Source organism: Oryctolagus cuniculus, chromosome 13 (genome assembly GCF_051225735.1).
Source record: "Oryctolagus cuniculus isolate XC-2025 breed Fujian yellow rabbit chromosome 13, ASM5122573v1, whole genome shotgun sequence".
Classification (NCBI taxonomy): Eukaryota; Metazoa; Chordata; class Mammalia; order Lagomorpha; family Leporidae; genus Oryctolagus; species Oryctolagus cuniculus.
The window spans coordinates 41807237-41832604 of NC_142879.1; the positions used below are offsets into that span (position 1 = coordinate 41807237).

Consider the following 25368-nt stretch of genomic DNA (forward strand, 5'->3'; position numbering starts at 1 on the left):
GACCCGGAAGAAGCTCTTGGCTCCTGGTTTCGGATCAGCCCAGCTCCGGCCATTGCAGCTATTTGGGGAGTGAACCAGTTAATGGAGGATCCATTTCTCTCTGCCTCTGCCTCTGCCTCTGCCTTTCTATGGCTCTTCCTTTCAAATAAATAAATCTTTAAAAAAGAAAGAAAAGTATGGATGCTATATTAAATCTAAATCACTTATCCAAGTAATAGACTATAAATATATCAGCTAAATTAAACAAAGGTATTCCATAGTCTTTGAGCCACTTACTTGTGCTACTAAAATATATTGAAGAAAAACATAAAACTGTTATAATGGGAGGCAGCCAGGTCCACTGAGATCCGCAATTTCAGCAGAAAGAACCATTGCCACAACACTGATGTAAGCACTTTGGCTAATCTCAGAAATCTCAGAATATGATTTTATCAGGGTGATAAGTCTCTAAAAGGCAGCCAGCAATTTTCTGCTGCAATTTCTATGCATTCCCATATTTATAAAGGGCATCTGAGGCAACAGCATGATCTCATACTTGGAGAGAAAACTGTTTAAACATTTAATGTTAATTTTAAAGACAAATTATTCTTTGGGAATTCACATAATTCCCATAGTCTGTTTAAAGTCCAAAAAGGAGTAAAACTGTCCAACCAGGTCATAAATATTTTCAAGTGATTGAGACTGAAATAATTGTTTCAATACTAAGACAATGGTGTTTACATAGGAGTCCATGAATAATGTCAGCAGAATTGGCTAATTTTCTCTGGATTAAAGATAAATACCCCATACACACCACACACACACACACATACACACCCAGAGCCTTTGGTTGTCTCCTTCAATTTTATCTATAAACATTACAATCTTTTTAAAAATATTTATTATATTTTATTTGAAAGGCAGAGTTGCAGAGAGAGAAAGAGAGAGAGAGAGAGAGACAGGGGTCTTCCATCTGCTGGCCCACTCCCCAGATGGCCACAATGGCCAGAGCTGTGCTGATCAGGAGACAGGAGCTTCTTCCACATCTCTCATGTGGGTTCAGGGGCCCAAGGACTTGGGCCATCTTCTACTGCTTTCCCAGGCCATAGCAGAGAGCTGGATCGGAAGTGGAGCAGCCAGGACTTGAACAGGTGCCCATATGGGATGCCAGCATGACAAGCAGCAGCTTTACCCCTATGCCACAGCGCTGGCCCCTGACATTACAATCTTAAGTTGGGATGGACTTTTAAAGTATACAACTACATCTCAGTCAAGTGCTTCTACATGCCCTTGGCATGGATCATTTTCAGCAAATCATTTGTATAGGAATTTTTTTTTACAATATAAAGAAAGGAATGAAATACATTAAATTAGCCAAATGAATTAAAGGACACATTTTAAAACATTTTTTAAATTTTATATCATCTGTTGTATGCAATATATTTTCACTTTGCAATGTAATTTTAGATATAAAATGTTAAGTATTTGATGTTGATAATTGTTTACACATGAATTAAGCTTAACAGTAAATTCATATAAAATTTTATCATGAATCCATCTCTTTTGGCCTTTCCTAATGACTTCTAAACCCAATCAAGTCTATTCCATTGGAAAAAAAAGTCTCCCTCAATTATTCATAGGTGTCAGATTTTCTTCTACCACTATCCTAAACCTAACAGCCAACATGCAATCTGTCTTCTCTGTATAGGTACCATCCATACCCAGGGCTTCATTTATCACCAATACGCATGTGATGTGAATTTGTATTTCAACCTGGGAGGCCGGCGCCGCGGCTCAATAGGCTAATCCTCCGCCTAGCGGCGCCGGCACACCGGGTTCTAGTCCCGGTCGGGGCGCCGGATTCTGTCCTGGTTGCCCCTCTTCCAGGCCAGCCCTCTGCTGTGGCCAGGGAGTGCAGTGGAGGATGGCCCAGGTGCTTGGGCCCTGCACCCCATGGGAGACCAGGAAAAGCACCTGGCTCCTGGCTCCTGCCATCGGATCAGCGCGGTGCACCGGCCGCGGCGGCCATTGGAGGGTGAACCAACGGCAAAAGGAAGACCTTTCTCTCTGTCTCTCTCTCTCACTGTCCACTCTGCCTGTCAAAAAAAAATAAAAAAAAAAAATTAAAAAAAATAAAAGTATTTCAACCTGGGTATCTTCTCTGAGCACAGGCCAATACATCTAAATATTTACGCTGGAGCTATTGGATAGCTCAAACATTTCCATACCCAACATAATCAAAAGCCAGCTCACCATCTCTAACCAGCGCACCCCAAACCCAGTGTCCTCTATCTCAGTGCAACCCAGTTACATCCATTCGGGGGCAAAAGTCAGAAACACAGCCTTGACACCTTCCCCTTACGCCTGCCCAAGTAGTCAGTCCACCACTTAGGCTGCTTATTTTGCCTCTAAAGAGTGTCTCAGATTTCTCCTCTTTTAAAATCTGTGCCATCACCACCCTATGAAGGAAACATTGTTACCTGAGCCTTATAGCTCCTTGGCCTTATTTAGTTTACAATCTCATAACTAGCTTTTTGATATTTCACCTTGGCCAATTTCCAATCCATTTTCCATTTGCAGCCGGAGCGGTCTCTTTTTTTTTTTTAAGATTTATTTATTTACTTGAAGCAGTGGTGTGGAGAGAGAATTCTCCACCTGCTGATTCCCTTCACAAATGGCTACAACGACCAGGGTTGAGCCAGGTTGAAGCCAGGAGTCAGGAACTCCATCCAAGTCTCTCATGTGGGTGGCAAAGGCCTGAGCACCCTGGCCATCCTGTGCTGCCTTCCCAGGTGCATTAGGAGGACACTGGATCAGAAGCAGAGCAGCTGGGACATGCACTGGCAATCTGATATGGGACGCCAGCAAGCAGACTGTGGCTTAACCATCTGTGCCACAATGCTGGCCCCCAGCGTTTGATCATAGCATCCATGGCTACATTTTCCTAATGGTTTCCATTACCCTTAGGACAGATAACTCCTTCTTACTCTAGCTAACAGCATCCACTTAAATCCTGAGAAATCCATAGCAGTTTCCCACTGTTTGTGGAATAAAGACAAAACTGTCTACCCTGACCTGAAAGCCCTGTGTGGCAGGTAAGGCCACTCCATACCACTGATCCAGCTGTTCCCAGGTTCTCTTAACTCTGGTCACCCTGACTTCCCTTCATCCCACTGGCTCTGCACTCCTGGGCTGCTGCTGGCCTAAGCCATGCCATCGTAAGCCTTAGAAGAAGCCATCCTCTCTGTGCATGTGCCTCTATGTTCATGGCAAGGCACAGATGGTATTCCAGCACACCTGTGCACTGCCACTGTGGAGAGGACCCCCAGGGTCTCATGGCACCATCACGACATTCCCTTCCATTGGAGTGTGCGTCCTGCTTGACATTTCTCAGGTTCTCAGGTGAATATTCTGTCACTGCCTATATCTCTACCCAGATAGGAACCCTATTTTGATTCACTACTGTATCTGTGGCATCTGGTACAAGGACTGGTACAGCCTCAATAAGTTGTTGGTGGAGAAATGACTTCAGTTGCAAGAGGATTTTCAAATACCATTCATATAACAAGCTGCAGATTGAAAGGATGCTCTATCCCAGAAACTATGAATGGGGCTATACCATTCACAGAATAAAAAGTGAACATCTCAATTTACTTCTGCTTCCTCTCCTGCCAATAGAACATACCTTGCCAGTAGAAACTTCCAGGTCCTCCTACTATGAGGTCTCCATTCTGCAAAACAGAAAGAATACCAGTAACAATTGAAAAGAAATATTGACATTTTGTAAAGGATGATAGATCATGGTTAATAATAAGCACTGCTCTAACAATTTGTTACACATAAAAAAGAGATTCTTCAAAGAGGCCCTTATATATGAGGCCTGCAGGTCATTTTCTTTCCTATTCTTAACTTTCAATTATTTAGTGTATCAAGTAATTTTAAATTAACTCAATTAAGTAGAACCCTCTCCTTTGAGAATATATAAATTCAGTTTTTTGGCACTACCTCTGGTAAGCGAAATAGCTACATGTTTAATATGGTGCCATGTGGCAGATCTGGTTTTTTGAACCTTGGTGATAAAAAGAAAAATTCTGTTTTAATTTATTTCAAGGCCATAGTAATAGCTCTTTTTTCAGACATCTGCAAGTTGCCCTCATTCTCAGAAGGAAGAATGAAAACTCCAGACTAGAAAATAGAAAACTTTCCCCATCTACTTACAACCCCACCATCTGTACTCTACATCATGAACATGCAGAGGCAACAAACAAAACAGCCATGATTAAAAAAATGCCATGATAGACAATAAAACAGTTCAGATGTCTATGAAATTTTTCTATACTGTTTTCAAAACCATGGAGTCTTGGTCCATTATACACATACTGGACATCTCTGTTTTTAATTTTATAAGAGGATATCCGAATTTTAATCCAAATATTAAATCTCATTGGTGCATTAAGTCAAGAGAGCAAACAATTTGTAGGTTCTTGTGATTTTTTAGAAACAGACTTTAAAAAAATATTTATTTATTTGAAAGAGTTAGAGAGAGAGAGAGAGAGCCGGTTCACTCCCCAATTGACCATTATGGCTGGAGCTGTGCCAATCCGAATCCAGGAGCCAGGAGCTTCTTCCAGGTCTCCCACATGGGTGCAGGGGCCCAAGGACTTATGCCATCTTCCACTGCCTACCCAGGCCATAGCAGAGAGCTGGATCGGAAGTGGAGCAGCAGGGGCTTGAACCAGCACCCATATGGGATGCTGGCACTGCAGGTGGTGGCTTTACCAACTATGTCACAGCGCCAGCCCATGGGCTTTTTTTTTTTTTACTGTGTTTTGGCGATTTTCATGTGAGAATGGTTGCTACAAAGGGTAGAAAGAAAGACTGTTGCTTTTCATCGCGTGTATTTCTGGACTGATAAGGTTGTCATGCACATAGGTAACTTGGAAAGAAAAGAAATTAAGAGCAAACAAAAAGATGTAAAGTTGTCAGATATGATGAATATGTGTCTAAAAGTTCTTTGGTTGTTGTTTGGGGGTGTGGGAATGAGAGGCATAGGATTGTAAAAAGAATCAAACATTACATTTTAGAAGCTACAAGACTAAAATAATTTACCTTATAAAAATCCAGACTAAATCCTGCTTGGCAGTAACCCTGGCCTTCAGGATCAGCGTTGCCTGGGTTGATCAAAATACATAAATGTTATGATGTCATCATTCCCAAGATATATTTTAATGACCAAGTCAAGGTATTCCGTTATCTCTATAGATTTATATATTAAAACATCAATATATTTTATATATTTTTAAAAAATTCATTCTAAGAACTCTATTAAACATCTTTCTATTTCCTAATCACAAATATCACTGTGATTCTATGGTAAAATCAACAGGACCACGTGTCTCTGGCTTTTTATATTTAGTTTTACAACTCATGTTCATGAAGAAATAAAACCTTTCATTGTTCCACATCCCCACATGGCAGTGGCTGCCATGCTCCCCCTACTCAGTCCAAGAGAAAGCAGGCAAATTCCCATTCCTAACATTCCATGCCCTGGAGAAGGGGAGCTAAACAAGACTGCCTGTGCGATGCTTTCTGCTGGGTGCCAACCAGGATTTCCATTTCTGTGCTTTTTAACAGGAAGTGAACTGTAAATTATTCCATTATGATAAGTTATGTAAATTGGGAAACTGCATTGCTGGTTGCAGTGAATCTCAAAGGGATTGAGATTGCAATGCTGGTGTTCACAAAAGAGAAAACTCTCTAGAAATGGTTTATTTTCTGTCTTGTTCAATTTAACTCACTAGCTGGATGTCCAGTAAGATCTCATTGTACAGCACAGTTTTGTAAACTCTATGCCGGCCAACAGGTGAATTCACAGAATATTGTTCTCAAAAATCTCCAGTGCATTAGAATCATGATTTTAATGCGTATAACTTATCCTTTAAAGTAATTTCAACAGGGGGCTGGCGCTGTGGCATAGTAGCTTAAACCTCTGCCTGCACTGCCAGCATCCCATGAGGAAACAGGTTCACGGCCCAGCTGCTCCTCCTCGGATCCAGCTCCCTGCTGATGGTCTGGGAAAGCTACTAAGGTGGCTCGAGTGCTTGGGCCCCTGCACCCACAAGGGGGACCCAGAGGAGGCTCCTTGCTCCATACTGACCCAGTTCCAGCCTACCGCACCCATTTGGGGAACAAACCAGTAATGGAAGACCCCTCTGTCTCTCCCTCTCTCTCTCTGTAACTCTGCCTCTCAAATAAATAAATCTACAACCTCTAAAGTGCTATATGAAACACATTTCCATTGTTTAAATTATAGCTAAAACATAGTTAAGTAGAGAGAATTTCAATAATTACCTATGAGAGGACTTCAAAAATGAAATTAGTAAGTTTATTTGAGTGCAAAAGGCTTTTGAACTCATGCATTGTTTTTCAGAGTATACACTTTCCATGAACTTTTTGGAGACCCCTTAAAGCATAGATTTCAAGATTTTTTGCAACCAAAATTATTTAAGATTTTGTTTTAGATTTACTTATCTATTTGAAAGTCAGAGTGTCGGGGAGAGAGGGAGATTAAGATATTCCATCTGCTGGTTCACTCTCCCAGTGCCTGTAAAAACCGGGACTGGGGTGCTGTTGTTGTGGCATAATGGGTTGAGTCACCAACTACAGCGCTGGCATCCCATATGGATGTCGGTTCAATTCCTGGTTGTTCTGCTTCTGATCCAGCTCCCTATTAAGGCACCTGGGAAAGCAGTGGAAGATGCCCCAAGTCCTTAGGCCCCTACACTCATGTGGGAGACCTGAATGAAGCTCACGGCTTCATGGAGTGAACCAGTGGATGGAAGATCTCTTTCTGTCTCTTACTCTCTCTCCCTCTCTCTCTCTAACTCTGCCCTTCAAGGCTCAGCTGCTGCCTGCCAGGCACATTAGCAGGGAGCAAGAGCAGAAGCAGAGCAAGAGGGACTCTCTCTAATCAGGCTCTCTACTATGGGATGCAGGTGTCCTAAGGGGCAGCTTAATGGCCTGTACCACAAATCCACCCCTAGACCATTTTTTTCTTTTTTTGACAGGCAGAGTGGACAGTGAGACAGAGAGAGACAGAGAAAAAGGTCTTCCTTTACCGTTGGTTCACCCTCCAATGGCTGCTGCAGCCAGTGCAGTGTGGCCAGCACATCGCGCTGATCCAAAGCCAGGAGCCAGGTGCTTTTCCTGGTCTCCCATGCAGGTGCAGAGCCCAAGGACTTGGGCCATCCTCCACTGCACTCCAGGCCACAGCAGAGAGCTGGACTGAAAGAGGGGCAACCGGGACAGGATCCGGTGCCCCGACTGGGACTAGAACCTGGTGTGCTGGCGCCGCAGGCAGAGGATTAGCCTATTGAGTTGTGGCACCAGCCCTCCTAGACTTATTTTTTTAAATTTTTGATTTATAAAAAAGGGAACAAGTTTCATATATACTGTTTTAAAAGCATAATGATTCTTCCCACCCTACTCTCTCCTCCCTCCCTCAATCCTGCCCTCCCTTCTTTTCATATTTTTCTTTTAATTCTTACAATGACATATTTTCAGTTTTCTTTATAATCAGAAGCTTAACCCTCCACTAAACAAAGAATACAACAAGTAGTACAGAGAAAAACCACTGTTGCTCAAGAGTATAGATAAGGGCTATAAACATCCACAAATGTTTTAAATCACCCTCACAGTTAAATATGAATATGCAAATAATTGCTCCTACCTTATCAAGAAATTCCTGAATGGAAATTAAAGTAAGAAGGACTGAAAGGAAATATACACCATCATAAGGAACAATTGCAGGCTGAGCATGGCTGGTTTCAGAAACTCCTGAAATGGATCTGTCCTTTCCAGCTTTCTCTAGAATGTCTTCTGTGAGGCTTTGTTTTTTTTTTCTTTTCTTTTGTCAGTACTTTGCTAATTTTAGCATTGTCATCAATTCTTTCCAGATGCTTTCTTTATTTTTTAAAATATTTTTCTACCTCATACACTATTTTAACACAATTAGTTATTTCTTTTACAACTATATTTTGTGGTTTATGGTTATGAATCCTATAAAGCCCCCTAAAAGCTCATCTATATAACCTCAAATGTCTAGGGATGAGTTTTCTAGAAGTTCATGGGTATAAATATTTATATGCATCCAGAAACATATGAATATTACTATGTGATATTTAAGACATGTACTTTTAAATGCATATATCTTTAAAAACTTTCAAAAATCAACTCGGTTTTTGTTTTTAATCTTTTCAATTACTCAAAATGGAAAAAAAATGACCATTCTTTGAAATAATTTTGCTTTAAAACAGAAAACTGAAAAGGGTAAATAAAAATTTTTCACTGAGAATATTATTTTTCACACAATTCACTTCACAACCAGCTTCAAATACTGGTAGCAATCATAGCAGAGAGTGAGGTTCACCCCCTTAGCAGTTTTTTCTTGTTGAATCATAATATACGAGAGCTGAAGAGCACTTCCTTTCCAGAACGACAGAGGGTCCGTGAACTTGGCAGTCACGTCCCAGAGTGAACTCAAATCCTGGGAAGCATGCTGATCACACACTGCTGTCTGCTGGCTCCCGAAGACAAAGGAAAGGGTGTGTGCGACCCATCCCCACCTGAATCATGAATGACCAGAAGAGCCACAGGCTCCTCACTAATACGAATGAGCAGGTGCACTCCCGTCCTACTCACAGGATCAGTGGAAGGGTTTCGTGGTGCAGAATGAACATGAAGCTTCTTTAAATTCCCTTTGGACAGTCGTATCACTGAAGTCTCTGTTCTGTGACATGGGCCATATGCTCATGAACAAGCTGGCTTTGTGTTAATGAACTGTGAACTTCTCAGCCATGACAGGAAATCTGCCTGTTGGCTGATGTGAGGCGGAAGAAGTCCAAGTGTGAACGGGAAGGCCATGAGGATGTGAGCGCTGTGGCTGTGCACTAGCCCTGGAAGAATTCTTGGCAATTTCCTTAGCTATTCTGCAATTCAATACGAGCTCTATTTTTTACCAGGGGCTGAGCTGCTCCTGTATTTAGAAGAATAAACAGTAGATTCTTTGCCATCATAATATGCCCAGGTAACTCAAGATGGGAGACCGAAGATTTACATGTTTAGACAATGGTTCCAACTCACACGGAAACTTTTGCCCCACTCGTCAAGATTCCATGTGCTGTCTTTTCATCTGAGCTCTCACATCCTGCCCCTGTCAGGCCAAAAGGCAGAGCAAGAAGCAGTGATGGGTTTTATAACGATCTTTCTTGATGCTAGCTGGAAGAACGTGACACTCTGGGAGGCAGAGCGGGTGAAGGATGGGTTTGTCTTTGTGTTCATGATGGTTCGCTGTTGTGGCAGAGCAGCATTAGCAAATCATGAAAACTGTGGTATAGACCAGTGCAAATGCTGAGAAAACAGGTTCACTGGTGAATCTCAGCTCATCCATTAGTTTTCTGAGTAACTTTTGGATTTTAGCTGTTAGCTGAATTTTATCGTTAGCATATAATGCTGGTCTCTTACCCAACCCAGGGGCACGGCACTTGAATGGAACATGATACAAACTATGCCTCTTACTGGCTGTTCACGTGCCCAGGAAGCTGTTCCCCTCCTTACCTCACTTGCTAAAGGAATCCCTGCCTAACACCCTGTCTAAAAGCACTCCCTACGCTCCTGACCCAGGCCCTGGCTTCTGCCTCTTCTCTTGTCTTGCTATATTGTTATTTGTGGCTCTCTTCACTCCCTGACATGGTATCACAGACTTCTTTATCCATCTGTTTGTCTTTCCGCCTAGAAGTCACTGCCTTGAGCACAGGGACTTGTATTCTCGTGCTCTTTGCAGAATTTCCTAGACACAGAGTCATTAGTGCTCAACAGGCACGTGTTAAATGAATAATCATCTCATTATCTACAAAGATCCGCCATGTTTAAAGCTGTTTAAAATAAAACCCTTATTTCATAGATAATTCATTCAGCTGACAACTGTTGTAATGTGAAGAAATGTCTGATTTATTTCAGTATTTTTAAACAGAAAGTCATAATCTTCTTGCCAGAAACTTCCGGCCCAAACCATCAGAGTTAAAATGCTTCACTTACAGTTCTTTATCTCAGTGGCCTCTTTGTTAACCCTCTAATATGCTGATCCCTCCTTAACTTTCACTGTTTTACTTCATATTTGCCCATTGTCTTACCTCAGTTAATCTTGAATTTTAAAAATATTCTTACAAAGTGGGGAATATTTACTTACAGTTTTAGGAATGAAACTGATTTGGGATTGCATTTAAAAAAAAAAACTATCTTGAAATGAGACACTAGGATGGTCTTGTTAAGGATATGTCTCCCCCTAATGTGATCTTATGAATTATTAAGAATCAGAATGAAGACCTATCGATTGCTTGTCCACAGATTCTCGTAATCTGTCTAACCCATAGGAAATTGGAAGGGTGGACAAAAAGGATTCAGAGTAAATGGATCAATCAATTAATCATGTTATCCCAAAGTTCTTGGGTTTGCCACCAGGGGAATTAATCATATAGCAATGTTCCAAAGATGGCACTCACAGGGCTGCTGGAAAGGATGCTTTGCCAGAAGATTCTAGAACTACTAGAGATGTGGACTGTAGGTTTCCAGTGTTTTGGGTTGGGGGGAGGGGAGTTAAACACCTGAAGCAGAAAAGCCAACCATGCAGGTATTGCATGACACAGCTGCCAAGGAAAGCAACAGCCTTCGAGAACAGAGGCCAGAGAAAGCTTAGTGCACATATATCCCCAGCCAGGACACGCCACCTTAACACCACGCCTGCCACTGAGTAAAGCAGGTGGTCAGCATTCTCCAGTGCAGAGTGATTCTGAGTAGCTATTGACGGCTTCAGGCCTAAAGAAACCAATCAATCCCACCACAGATATCTAAAGACACAGAGGAGCTCCGCAGAAGAGGCCTGGTCTGTTGTCACATGAAGACTCACCATAAGGCTGTCAAAAATCTTTATCACTTATTTCCTGTGATGCTATTACGCACCAGTGGCATTCTGCGCTTATCTGCATTGCTGTCTACAAGGGCTAAAGTTCAGCTCTGAGGAATAGAAGTAACTTACTGTTCCGGCAAGGAGAGTACTCGGCGTAGGCACTGAAATTCTGAATGGCTACATAGCAGGTGCCAACTGGATCCTTTTCTGGTGTCGACTTGAGAGTTCGCCAGTGATATAAAGGAGCACAGGCCTAGGAAACAGCAAGGACAGTAACATTTTTTTTGATGCAGTTTTCTCATTATGCAGTTTGGTTTGAATGATTGAATAGTATACCTAAATTCATGACAACTATGTTAAATTAGTAGGTTTACTAATCAGCCTCTTGCAGGCTAATGATTACTGGTAGTCAGAATACATCAAACTTCCAAAGCCTGGATTTTTTGTTGTTGTTGTTTTGTTTCTTTTTTTATTTAAGCAATTTATTAATAAATTAGAGCCTCAGGGTTCACAGCAAATGCATGATAACTACTACAACATAATTCTCATGTTAATGTGATATTAATACAAAGAGAACAGAGTCACTTTAGCTCACAGACATAATTCTAACATAATTATACCACCTTATCCCTTCACTCTTCTTTCCTGCCTCCCTGCCTCCCTGCCTTCCTTGTCTTTTCTAATTTTTGAGATAGCATATTTTTAATTTACAAATTAAATCAAAGGCTTAATGCTCCACAAATAAGGAATTCAACAAGTAAAAAGACCCTAGTTCAGCAGGAATATAGATGAGGGCTATATTCAAGAAGCAAATGAAAATATAACCATTTCATTCATATACAGTAAATTTTAAAATAATCACAGATCATTAAAACTATAGTATGTCATTCTTAAAATTGGATTGATAATGATATAAAACAAAGTTTGACAAAACTATACGTATAGGGGGCTGGCGCTGTGGTGCTGTGGGTTAACGCCTGGGCCTGAAGTGCTTGAAATCCTTTATGGGCGCCAGTTCTAGTACCGGCTGCTCCTCTTCTGATCAAGCTCTCTGCTATGGCCTGGAAAAGCAGTAGAAGATGGCCCAGGTCCTTGGGCCCCTGCACTCACGTGGGAGACCTGGAAGAAACTCCTGGCTCCGGGATTCGGATCGGCACAGCTCCAGCCATTGTGGCCAATTGGGAAGTGAACCATCGGATGGAAGACCCCCCTCTCTCTCTGCCTCTACTCTCTCTGTGTAACTCTGACTTTCAAATAAATAAATAAATATTTTTTAAAAAAACTGTATGTATAGCAATACTGATACAGGTGTTTTTTTTCATTTTCTGCTCTTTTTTAATTTTAGCTCCCACAATGACATAATTATACCATAGAATTTACAAAATTAAACATATACAATTAATGACAAGCCTCATATAATTTTAAATTCAAGTAACCTAGCAAAAGAAAATACTTCCTTAAAAGCAATGAACTCATATTTTCTTTTCTTGTTTCAAAAAAGTTGGACCTACATAAAAACCAATGATAATTCAAACAATGAAGGATTCAGTGTGATGTCTGACATTGAGGACTAGCTCCTTTCTTTGTGTAATTGTTGCTTTATAAAAAGAGGACTTTCAAATCAAAGGATGCAATCAAATTTGTAAACATCAGTTTTGTGGATTCGCCTCGTTTATCACTGAATTTGTATTACTTTTTTAAACGAATTTAACCTGGACAAATTCCCCTCTTATCTATCTTTCTTGCTTTATTTTTTATTTAATACTTTCAATTCATGGTAAACCTGAAGGTAAAAGATAGCATCTTATGTTTATTTTAGCCATGTTATAAGATCTGATCACAAAGTCATGAAAGGACCACAGTAATATCCTTTATATCATCCTATTTCTCATTGTACAATTTAGAAAATGTAAGCATTTCAAAATCTTGCCATTATTATTATGAACAAAATTCAATTATTTTATTCTCAATTTTTAAAGTATTTTTACAAATATTAAATGTGCAACAATGATATGCTATAAATTTTTAAAATTTGAAAGAATTAATATTTCACTCAAAAGACTTTTTAATCCCAAAGAGTTAATATATAGGGCTTGTTTTTCAATACTAATTCCCTTGTCATTTACCACAACAGGATAGAAAAGTTCTTACTAATTCTCAAATGTGAAAACTGCATTAATGTAAATGCAGTTCTACAGGGAATATACTGTAAATGTTTCTAACCAGAGGGAGCTATCTATATTTTATACATTACCTGTTTTATGTCAAAAAATTTTTTTGAAAAGGGGGGTTAAACATAGACTAAATAAAGCCAGGCATTTCCTTTAGATACTTATTAAATCATACTCCAAATAGATTTAAACAAATCCTAAAAGCCAAAGTTATTTCTTTATTATTTTAAGGAAATCAAAGCCAATAGGTTAAGACAGTCCCCAAACAGTGGGAAAAAAAAAGAAAGAAAAAGAACCTTCCAGAACACTGACTAGTCATTTATTTCTCAATCATTTAGACACATGTCACTGCTTAGAACAAGAGGATCTAATTATGTATAAAGCCACAGGACTTAAAGACTGCAATAAACCTATTTGAGAGTGTCTTGAAGGTATTAAATGAACACAAAGAATCATGCATTTAACAGGTTTTATAAATTAAATATTTAAAATTTGTTTGAAAGACAGTGGCAGAGGGAGAGATGGAGACAAAGAGAGAAGGAGAGGAAGGGGGATCTCTCATGCTTTCCCCAAATGGCCACAGTTGTTGGGGCTGGGTTAGGATGAAGCCTGGAATCACGAATTCCATCCTGCTCTCCCTTGTGAGTGGCAGGGGCCCAAGCACGTGGGCCATCTTCCACTGACTTCCTAGGCACATTAGCAGGGAGCTGGATCAGAAGTGGAGCAGGTGGGACTTGAACTAGCATTCTGATATGGGATGCCCCAGCCATTTTTTTTTAATTATTGAAGAAAACATTTCCTTTATTTCTGAAAGGATCATGATACCACAGTAGTTTAACTTTTAAAGCATCCTTAGAGTTAATAGTCCTTTCCTTCTGATCAAATTTTAGTCAGTATTTTAAGTTATCTTTCGTAATAAAGTATTTGCCTCTTTAAGATTTAGCTTTTTGTTTCATTTATTTTTTAAAAATTTTATTTAAGGTATACAAATTTCATATACTTCCTATATACAGATTCAGGCACATAGAGATACTTCTCACCCTACTCTCCCTCCTGCCCACACTCTTACCCTTCTTCCTCTTCCCTTTCCTATTCCCATTTTTATTTTTTACAAATATCTATTTTCAGTTTACTTTATACTCATAAGATTAACCTTACACTAAGTAAAGAGTTAAACAAATAGTATGAAGAGAAAAAAAAAAAACATGGTTCCTCAATAGTTTAGACAGAGCTATTAAAAATCATCACATCACAAACTGTCAATTTCACTTCTGTAGATTACCTTTTACTTTTCTTTCTTTGTGATTTTTGAAATATTTGAAAGTAACTGATCTGGAAAACAAGCTTTATTTTCTATATCTTTGAACAACTAAAAATCAATTCTTTAATTTTAAGCCATTTCTTTTAAAATGCCGATATGCTAATCTATGGAAGTCTAACCTACTCTTATATGAATGAATTTTTCTGAAAATCGGCTTTAGAACATTTCGGCACACGTGGCACTGCTCAGTTGCACTACAGGACACAGTCGTACTCACCACCACCTTCCCCTTGTGTGCCTTCACCGTCGCTCCAAACCACTGATTCGACTTAAACTCGATAGGTTCTTTGGATCCATTAACTCTGATCTTTCTGTTGTCTGACAAGGAGGATATGAGTTATAAATAAGTTGTCAATATGGTTGCCAATTGAAATACATAGCAATAAATCCATACAGTAAACTACATGAGGAATTAATACCAATCCTCTGTAAACACCTTGTAAAAATCTAACTGTATGGAGTTCTTCCAACAGCCAGCATCATTCTGACACCAAAACCAGACAAGGACATAAAAAGCAAAGATAGTTTCCAATATCCAGGCCCATAGCTCTGATAAGCAGAGACCAGCAATCTGAATTCAACAGCACATTAAAAGGATTACTCAGCAAGAACAAGTGGGATCTACCTGTGGGAAGCAGGGATGATTCAACATAGGCAAAAGATCAGTCAACATAATACACCACATTAACAGAACGACAAAATTTACACAAAAACATGGGCCAAAATGTCATCATCATCTCAACAGTTGCAGAAGAAACATCTTAAAAAATTCATACCTTTCACTATAAAAAACAGAACCCAAGGGCCGGTGTCATGGTGTAGCAGGTTAAGCTGCCGACTGCCATGCCAGCATCCTATATGGGTGCTGGTTCGTGTCCTGGCTGCCCCACTTCCATTCCAGTTCCCTGCTAATGTGCCCGTGGAAGCAGTAGAAGATGGCCCAAGTCCTTGGGCCCCTGCACCCACATGGGAGACCTAGAAGAAGCTCCTGGTCCATGGCTTAGGTCTGCCCCAGCCCCGGCCGTTGTGGCCATTTGAGGAATGAACCAGCAGATGGAAAACCTCTCTCTATGTCTTTCACTCTCTCTCTCTGTAGCTCTGACTTTTAAATAAGTCTTTAAAAATCAAACAAACAAAAGCAAAACTCAACAAGCTTGATATAGAAGTAAAATATCTAACTACAGTAAATACCATATATCACAAGCCCACAGCTGTCATCATACGTGGTTGTGAAAAATGAAATATGTTCCTCTAAGATCTGGAATGAGAAAAGGATGCCCACTATCACCACTTCTATTCAACATATTATTGAAAGTCCCAAGGAAATATAAAAGGCATCCAAACTGAGAAGGAAGAAGTTAAATTGGCTCTAATTTTTTTTTGCAGATGACATGATTGATTTTCACATTGTAAACTCTAACAAAAAAAATTGTTGGAAAAAATAATTCAGTAAAACTGAAGGATACAAAATTAATATGCAAAATTCAGCACTGTTTCTGTCCAGGAACAACAAACTACCTGGTATAGAAATCAGGAAAGCAACCCCATTTATAAAAACATGAAAAAATACTGAGGAATAAATTTAGCCAAAAATGTGAAACCTAAAACACTATGAAAGAAACATAAGTAAATGAAAAGATACCCCAGATTAATGGACTGGAAGAATTTACATTGATAAACTGTCCATGCTACCCAAAGCAATCCACGGGTTTAATGCAATCTATGAAAATTCCAGTTATTTTTCAGAAAAATAGAAAATTCTAAAATTTATATTAATAGAGAAATATCTAGAGCAATTCTGAGCTAAAATAACAAAGGTGGAAGCATCACCACTATCTGACTCCAAAATACAATATACCACAAACACATAACAATAAAAAGAACACAAAAACACCTTGACCAGTGGAACAGAAAAGACTACCCAGAGATGAATGCACAGCTTACAGTCTACTGAACTTCCAGTAAGGTACCAACAACACACAGCGGCAGAGAACAGTCTTTCCAATAAATGAGGTTAGGAAAACTGGACATCCACCTGCAGAAGAATGGAATTGGATTCTTATTTCTCTCAGCATACCAAAAGCATCACAAAATGGATTAAAGACATAAGACTGGAAACTTTAAGAGTACTAGAGGGGCCAGCGCCATGGCTCACTTGGTTAATCCTCCGCCTGTGGCGCCGGCATCCCATATGGGTACCAGTTTCTAGTTCCGGTTGCTCTTCTTCCAGTCCAGCTCTCTGCTGTGGCCTGGGAAGGCACTGGAGGATGGCCCAGGTGCTTGGGCCCCTGCACACACATGGGAGACCAGAAGGAAGCACCTGGCTCCTGGCTTCTGGCCATTTTGGGGGTGAACCAATGGAAGGAAGACCTTTCTCTCTGTCTCTTTCTCTCACTGTCTGACTCTGCCTGTCAAATTAAAAAAAAAAAAAAAAGCACTAGAAAACAAAACAAAAGGAAAAAGCTTTTGGTGTTTGTTAGTCTTGGCAAAAACTTTTCAGATATAACCCCAAAAGCAAAGACAACAACAGCAAAGATATACAAGTGAGATTACTTCAATTTAAAATGCTTTTGCACAGCAAAGAAAAATATCAACAAATGAAAAAGGCTACATATGGAGTAAGAGGAAATGCTTCCAAATTAAACATCTGATAAATATTTTAATATATAAAATATATAAGGAACTCAAAAACTCAACAGCAAGAAAACAAATAACCTAATTAAAAACTGTGCAAAGGACCTTAATAGGTATTTTTCAATAGAAGACACACAAATGGACAACAGATATATGGGGAAAGAAATTCCACATAACTCATCATCAGAAAAATGCAAATTGGAACTGCTATAAGATATCACTTCACATCTATTAGAAGAGCTGTTATCAAAAAGATAATAAGTATTGAGAAGAATGAGAAGAAAAAGAACCTTTGCACACTCTTGGAAATGTAAACTAGTACAGCCATCATGGGAAATAGTATAAAAGTTCTTCAAAATCTAAAAATAGAACCAACACATGCTGCAGCAATCCCACTTCTGGTTATATACCCAAAGGAAGCGAGCTTAGTATGCTGAAGAGGTATCTCAGGTTCCATGTTCACGGCAGCCCAAGATATGGGCTCATCTGAAGTGTCCATCAGAGGATGAATGAATACAGGAAACGCGGTATACATACGACATGGAATAGGAGTTAGCCTTAAAAAACGAGGAAATTCTGTAATTTGCAACAGCAGAGATAAACCTGAGGGACACGGTGCTAAGTGAAATAAGCCAGGCACAGAAAGACAAATACTGCGTTGATCTCACTTGTTTGATTCTAAGAAAGCTGATCTCATGGGAACACAGCAGAAGGTGCTTACAGGGTTGCCGGGAGGTAGGGGTGGAAGACCAGGAGGTGCTGGTCAGAAAGGCACAACATTTCCATTTGGAGAACTAAGTTCTGGAGACCTATTGCATCACATGGTGACAATACATGATAATAGGAAGCAGCTGTCGAAGATGCTGGTTAGGGTGCATGCGTCCCACATGGGAGTGCCTGCGTTCAGTTCCTGGTTTTGCTCCTGACTCTAGCTTCCTGTTAATTCAGAAGACAAAGGTTTGGCTCATGCAATTTAGTTCCTGCTATCCACAAGGGAGACCTGTATTGCATTCCTGGCTCCTGGCTTTGGCTGCAGCCTATCCCCAGCCACTGTAGGCATTAGAAGAGTGAACCAGTGCATGAGGGCTCTCTCTCTCTCTCTCTCTCTCTCTCTCTCTCTCTCTCACTATCTGTGTGTGTGTGTGTGTGTGCATGTCAAATAAATACATAAAAATAAAATTTAGAAAATAATGTATACTTGAATATTGCTTGGGGCCAGCGCTGTGGCGCAATAGGTTAATCCTCTGCCTGCAGCACCAGCATCCCATATGGGCACCAGTTCTAGTACCAACTGCTCCTCTTCCGATCCAGCTCTCTGCTATGGCCTGAGAAAGCAGTAGAAGATGACCAAGTCCTTGGCCCCTGTGCTACCCACGTGGGAGACCCAGAAGTTCCTGGCTCTTTGCTTCGAATCAGCACAGCATCGGCAGTTGTAGCCATCTGGGGAGTGAACCAGCAGATGGAAGACCTCTCTTTCTCTCTTTCTATTTCTCTCTCTCTCTCTCCCCCCATCTCTCTGCCTCTGCCTCTCTGTAACTTTGCCTTTCAAATAAAATAAAACTTTTTAAAAAAAATTTTAGAAATGTTATGTTCAAATATGTTGCCATTTTGCATTTATTTAAATGTCCTCCTCAAACTTATCAAGAGAAATTCACATGTATACAAATAGGTTTCAACTGACAAATACAAATTGTATATCTTTATGATGTTAACATGTTTTACCATATGTATAAACTGTAAAATGATGCAATCAAGTCAATTAAGATATTCATCTCTTAACATAATTATCTTTCTTCCTATGTGCAGTTAAAAACATTTAAAATCTGTTCTCTTAGCAATTTTCTTTTCTTTTTTTTATTTATTTATTTGAAAGGTAGAGTTACAGACAGTGAGAGGGAGAGACAGAGAGAAAGGTCTTCCCTCCATTGTTTCACTCCCCAAATGGCCGCAATGGCTGGAGCTGAGCTGATCCGAAGCCAGGAGCCAGGTGCTTCTTCCTGGCCTCCTACACTGGTGCAGGGATCCAAGGACTTGGGCCATCTTCCACTGCTTTCCCGGGCCATAGCAGAGAGCTAGATCAGAAGAGGAACAGTTGGTACTAGAACTGGTGCCCATATGGGATGCTGGTGCTGCAGGCAGAGGATTAACCTATTGTGCCACAGCGCTGGCCCCAAGCAATATTCAAGTATACATTATTTTTTAAATTTTAGGCCTTAAGAAAATGCATATTTCTTTTCTATCACTCTTATTTCCTTCTGGTTCTAACTGCACAGTTCTAACCTGTGCTATGTCAGTAATAGTGAAGGAATTTCTACAGATATTTGTACTGGGACATCTTATTTGTATGTTTCCTTGGATATGAATTTTATTTCCTTTCTTAACTATAATAAGTACCTGACAAAATGAACTTTTAACTCCTAATAAGTAAATCCAAAATAAATATGTAATTAAACCTTCAATTGAGTTTACTTTAGATGACCGAATTTTTATAGAAGAACAAATTATATATATTTAATCTTAACCTAAAATGTACATTTTGACACAGTGGCAGAAATCATGAATTTTCTTCTTTTTTTAAAGATTTATTTATTTATTTGAAAGGCAGATTTACAGAGAGGCAGAGAGAGAGAGAAAGAGGTCTTCCATCCACTGGTTACTCCCCAGATGGCCACAACGGCCAGAGCTGGGCCAATCTGAAGCCAGGAGCCAGGAGCTTCTTCTGGGTCCCACACAGATGCAGGGGCCCAAGGACTTGGGCCATCTTTTACTACTTTCATACGCCATAGCAGAGAGCTGGATCGGAGGTGGAGCAGCTGTGACTTAAACTAGTGCCCATATGGGATGCCAACTCTGCAGGCAGCGGCTTTACCTGCCACGACACAGCACAAGCCCCCAAATTTTCTTCTTAAAAATCTTATGGTTTTGATATTTCTGGAATTTATTTTTAGGAAAAAAAAAAGCTCTGGAAATCCTCACCCAAAGTGCATATAACTGGCAAAGAATTAGAGCATCTTACAGCTTGCTCTGGAAAATATAAACATTTCTATTTGTGTCTAGGAGCTTAATTATAGAACTCAGAGCCAAAGTCACCATCACTGACTAAATGACCTTGGGCAACTGAATTAATCTTCTGGAGCTTAATTTTTTTCTGTAAAAGTGAGGCGGAGAATACTTTTCCTCAATCCCATCCACAGGTGATCGTAAAGTCACTGAGGCCACATGAGATAAACTGAATGCTCCTTACAAACTGGGAGGGCACATTCTGCAGAAATCCCACAGTGCAACTGAAGGCCAGGACTTTATTCATTTCTTTCTTTTTTTTTTTAAGATCTCTTAATGTGAGAGCAGAGTGACAGAGAGAAAGGGGTGGGGGACAGAAAGTTCCATCCGCTGGTTCACTCCCCAAATGACCACAACATTCAGGGCTGGACAGTGCAGAAGACCGGAGTCAGAAACTATCCTAGTCTCCCAGCATGCAGTAGGGACCCAAGCACCTGCCCCATCACCTGCTGCCTCCCAGGCGTACTAGTGGGAAGCTGGATTGGAAGCAGAGTGTTGGGACCCAAACCAGGCATTCTGATAGGCTTAACCTACTGTGCCACAATGCCTTCCCCTAAACATCCATAACTTTAAAAAAAGAAAATCTTGTAATTGGAAACCTGGAAAGTCATCTTAGCCTAAGAATTGGAGAGAATGCCACAGAAACACAAGAATAATGTGTTATTTGTGATTTGTAGCACTTGGGAATGAAATGAGTGACACCTCACGAGACGATCAATGTGGCTTTGATCAACCACAAGAGAAAAGTGCTGCGGTCGCTGTGGGATTTCTAAATTGCTGGAAAGAAGAACACTGGCACCTCAAAAATTCCCACACGGTCAAAGGAGATTCCAGAAGAATTTTAGAAAAGCAAGCTTCTCTGAGGAAGGCAATGAATTATGGGGAAAACAATACCAGTTCCAAGCTGGGTCTTGCCTCGCTAGATAAAATGGCTCCTGATGCATGTTTTCTGCCAATATGGGTTGGACTGGGTAAAAAACAGACTGAAAGTGTGAACTGTGGGTTGTATTTCAGCAGCAAATTTCTTCTGAGCCAAGAGTACAAATGAATGGACTTTGTTAGTTCCAAATCTAGTCCCAGGTACACAACAGATGACTAATCCCAGGTCTGACAGAGATGATTCCAGTCTAGGTGCATAATCTTTTCATTGATCTTACAAGTAAAAAAAAAAAATCATCTTTTTACCATTCTGGTTTTTTTTTTAAATAAACTCTCTGACTGTAAATCTGACATTATTATAAGTTGATGAAATGTCAACTAAGATGGAATTGGGTTGCCTGTGAAGGTGCCATTTCCCTAATTTCCGAACAAGATTCCTTGATGTGTTGCAAGTGAGCACAGTGTCTCATGTTGCACAGCAGGATGTTTGATTGACCTTGATCTGACCTCTACTGAAAGTGACCTCCGGCACCACTTCTGCCCCGCTAAGCACTCCTCTGTATGCCAAGGGCGGAAAACCTGAGAACCACATCCTCCAGGCTCTCCTCTGAGCAGGATTCTGGATGAACAAGAGGCTCATGGGAGATCTGGGAGAGGGAAAGAGAGAGAAGCCATTTTTTTTTTCTGGTGGTAACTGCAGGCTGCCCTCTGGGCTCAGGCGTGACAGATGTGATGTTGCCAGCAGCTCCCAGAGATCTCCAGAAAAATCACGCCTGTGGTGCTGAGCTGAAGTCCTGCGAAGCCCAGACTTCCAGTTTCCTTGGTCCCTAGGAAGCAACTTCCTTGACCTTCCCATTCCTGCTTTTCCCAAGCCTCTGTAGGGAATTCATCCCTCATTCGGCTTCTGTTTTCCAATCCAGACCCAAATCCTGATGGATGCACTGATGGGAGTGACATTTGAAGCGGACCACGTGTCCTCTGGGGCAGCAGGAAGGCAGCAGAGTACCTGGGGCACAGCCACCCAAACAGAGCTCTTCCCAGGCCCCACGGCCTGGGAGAAGGTGGATCCTGTTAGATGTCTCAGCAGCTCCCTCCTGAGTGTATCACAAACTACACAGAAAACAAAGCCTGAAGCTAGAAGAACTTCATGGTGATTGCAGACCATTAACAAAGTTAATAAATAAATAGAATTCCAATTAAGAAAATGTTCAAGAATAGGATCAATGTTTAATACTATGAAAGAGCTCTGAAATCATTAAGAAAAAGGCTAAAGTTCCACAGAAAAAATTTAAGGACTTGAACAGGCATGGCAGGTAGAAATAAATCCTGTAGCCTTTAAATTCAGGGAGATGGCATGAGCCGCAAATTAACATAATAATGATCTCACATTTGTTACCTACCTGTCAAACAATAGCCATATTCATTCTGTGTTCAAGGTAAGAATTCCACGCAGTATTTGAAATGGCCATTGGGAGTCCTGGATCAAAATCTTACACATACATTTTCTTTTCACTGAAAAATTCTCTTAGGAAATACCAACATAAGGACCCAATGTGAAGATACTGCTCTATTGTTAATGGTATCAAAAACTGGAACAACTTAAATATTCATAGTAAAATATACTAATAAATCCATTTTTAGCTTTTTTCTGATGATTTTTAAAAAGTACAAAGACTTAATATAACCAACACTTGCATTCGCACTGGACAGGCTGACAACGGTGAAGTTTTTTCACATTCACAAACATGTCTATCTGTTATCTATCCCCAGTACCAATCCCTTTCACTTTGCCACCAAATAAATGCACTGTGTGTGCTTCTGATAATCTAAAAATAACATCTACAAACAGTATGGAGTAGAGGAATGCCAAACTCCTCTGTAGAGGACCAAATAACGACTGTGTGCGACTTTGCAGTTTCTGTGGACTTTTTGTCATAACCACTCAATGCTGCCCTTGTAGCAAAAGCAGCCTGCAGTCTGTATGTTAAAAAAAAAAACAGGCTGGGCTGTGTTCCCATAAAATTGTGTTTGTAGACACAGAAATTTGAGTTTCATTTAATTCTCATGTGTCATGAAACATCATTCTTTAAAAATTTTTTCTAGCCATTTAAAAATGTAAAAACAACTTTTAGCATATAGGCTGTACAAAAACAGGAGGCAGACCAGATTTAGTTGTAGTTTGCCAACAAATGACAGCATACGCTTTAGTCTGTTCCTTTTAACTAAAAATAAATGGCATTAGTACGTAGCAGTCTGTACTTGTGTTTTATGTTTAATTGTTTATGTTTTCAAGAGAAATCTATAGACAGCTAGCTAACCAGCCAACTAACTAGATAAATACATCGATGTATAGGAACCTAAATGAATGTGTCAGTGAATGGATGAACAGACACATAGATCTGGTTCATCCTTTTTTATATTTTTATTTTTATTTTTTTTATTTTTTGACAGGCAGAGAGGACAGCAAGAGAGAGAGAGAGAGAGAAAGGTCTTCCTTTGCCGTTGGTTCACCCTCCAATGGCCGCCGCGGCTGGCGCTCTGCGGCCAGCGCACCACGCTGATCCGATGGCAGGAGCCAGGTGCTTCTCCTGGTCTCCCATGGGGTGCAGGGCCCAAGCACTTGGGCCATCCTCCACTGCACTCCCGGGCCACAGCAGAGAGCTGGCCTGGAAGAGGGGCAACCGGGACAGAATCCGGCGCCCCGACTGGGACTAGAACCTGGTGTGCTGGCACTGCAAAGCGGAGAATTAGCCTAGTGAGCCGCGGCACCGGCCTGGTTCATCCTTTTTAATTCCTGCATATCATAACCCACTGAATAATCACCAATTTTTATTCATCTATTCTGGGGCTGGCTGCTCTGCTTCTGATCCAGCTCCCTGTTAATGCACCTGGGAAAGCAGCAGAAGATGGCCCAAGTGCTTGGGGATCCTGCCACTCACAAAGGGGTAGCTGGATGGAGTTCCAGGTTCCTGTTGTGCTCTGGCCCAGCCTCAGCCATTTGGCCATTTGGGAAGTCAAACTGCAGATCGAAGTGTGTGCTCTCTCTCTCTCTCTGTTATTCTGCTTTTCAAATTAATAAATAAAACTTTATTTACTCCATTTAAGTATGAAACTTAGGTTTTTTGATTTTCTACTAGCTCTGAGCATAGCATCTCCATGTCCATCTGCATAGATACAAGGATTCTCTCTGTAGTGGATTAGAAATGACATTTCTGGGTCAGAGAAAGAGCATATCCAATCATCAGATACCCCAGCTGAACTCCAAGGTGTCCCTGCCCACGCCCACCTCAGAACACGACAGAGGAACCATCAGCACTTGTTACTGGAGGAGTTTTTCCCAACCCCAGTGAGTACAAAATGGTATCTCACTCTGCTTCATTTACATTTCCTTGGCTTTTAGCAAGTCTGCTCATCTTTCATGCTGATGGACCCTCGCTTATTTTCTTCTCTGAACTGTCGATCTCTATCCTTTGCTCATTTTTCATTTGATTATTCATTTCATTAATTAGTAAGAATTCATCACATGTTTTGGGCATTGATTCTTTTTTCCATATATATGATGCAAGTATATTCTCCCAGTTTTTTTTCCCTCATCTTGTAACTGTGAGGATTGTTGCGCATCTGGAATTTATTGTATATAATACGGCAGAGATATCTTGTTTCAAGCCAGTGGTTCCAACGAGCCATCTCTTTTCTCAGGGATTTGTAGTTCCGCCTCTGCAACAATAACTCCTGACATGATCTCAGTGGCCAATGGGATCTGGCCTCTCCCGCCTTCCCATGATGCCTGGGCTGCAGACATGCCCAGCTTTCTCTGTCTGGCCATTGCATTCACACTGCCCGCTGCCTGGACGGCTCCTTCAAGAATGTTCCTTCAGAGACGCAGTCCCCGAACGGCCACGTCAGTCTACTCTCTGTCATTCCTTCTCTCATTGCCCATTTTCATAGCACCTATCATGCATTCAGAGCAGACAGTATTAATTTGCATGCTTACTAACTATTCCTTTGCAAATGCACATGAATTCCATGAACAGACATGCCCTCTGCTTCACCTCTTTACTTCCCTCTTCTAGAACTGAGCCTGGCACACAGTAGGTCTTCACTAAGCATCTGTTGAATGAATGAGCAAGCTCCCATCTATTTGTTCAGAACTTTATCTAGGGTACATTGTTCAGTAGGACCCCATTTTTATTTAAAAGTCAAACATTCTGTGTACAGGTGTGTGTGTGTGTGTTTAGACACTAAACTGTGGATGATGGTTATCTTGAAAGTAGACAGTATACATGCTCCAGTGTTTTTTTAATCTTTTTTTTTGAATTTTTACTGTAATCATTGTTACATCTGTGATCTGAAAAATAGAA

At 40.5% G+C, this 25368-nt stretch overlaps 1 protein-coding gene across 1 annotated transcript in view; it reads right to left on the reverse strand.

Moving 5' to 3' along the window:
• ITGA8 (integrin subunit alpha 8) overlaps positions 1 to 25368 on the reverse strand; it is a 192194-nt gene that overhangs the window by 147324 nt on the left and 19502 nt on the right. Inside the window, exons 3-6 of the mRNA XM_002717427.6 lie at positions 14652 to 14752; positions 11072 to 11195; positions 5089 to 5150; positions 3665 to 3710 (exon numbers count right to left, since the gene is read on the reverse strand). Coding sequence (XP_002717473.3) covers positions 3665 to 3710; positions 5089 to 5150; positions 11072 to 11195; positions 14652 to 14752 — 333 coding nt within the window. The remainder of the gene's footprint in view (positions 1 to 3664; positions 3711 to 5088; positions 5151 to 11071; positions 11196 to 14651; positions 14753 to 25368) is intronic.